At 56.4% G+C, this 227-nt stretch overlaps 1 protein-coding gene across 1 annotated transcript in view; it reads left to right on the top strand.

The window, feature by feature from the left end:
- Positions 1-227, top strand: part of LOC119591778 (synaptotagmin-10-like) — a 54,479-nt gene that overhangs the window by 44,446 nt on the left and 9,806 nt on the right. Inside the window, exon 3 of the mRNA XM_037940522.1 lies at positions 56-168. Coding sequence (XP_037796450.1) covers positions 56-168 — 113 coding nt within the window. The remainder of the gene's footprint in view (positions 1-55; positions 169-227) is intronic.

The following is a 227-nucleotide window of genomic DNA, read 5'->3' as shown; positions in this document are numbered from 1 at the left end:
TCCCCCCTTCATAATCCAGACGAAAATTTAACAATTTCTTCTCCCGCTTCCTCAGGATCAACGCCCGCCATGTTGGGATATCTCGTGCTGGGTCTCGTGGCAGCCGCTCTCCTCGTGCTCGTCGCTCTGTACCTCACAAGGACCTCCACCTCCAGTGCCTTCTTCAGGGTGAGTATGGGGGGTCGTGGGTGGTTGGCTGTGAGTGTGAGCGGTTTTGGGGGGTTCTA

The sequence above is a fragment of the Penaeus monodon genome, chromosome 29, assembly GCF_015228065.2.
Source record: "Penaeus monodon isolate SGIC_2016 chromosome 29, NSTDA_Pmon_1, whole genome shotgun sequence".
Lineage (NCBI taxonomy): Eukaryota > Metazoa > Arthropoda > Malacostraca > Decapoda > Penaeidae > Penaeus > Penaeus monodon.
This window is presented reverse-complemented; position numbering and strand designations above follow the sequence as displayed.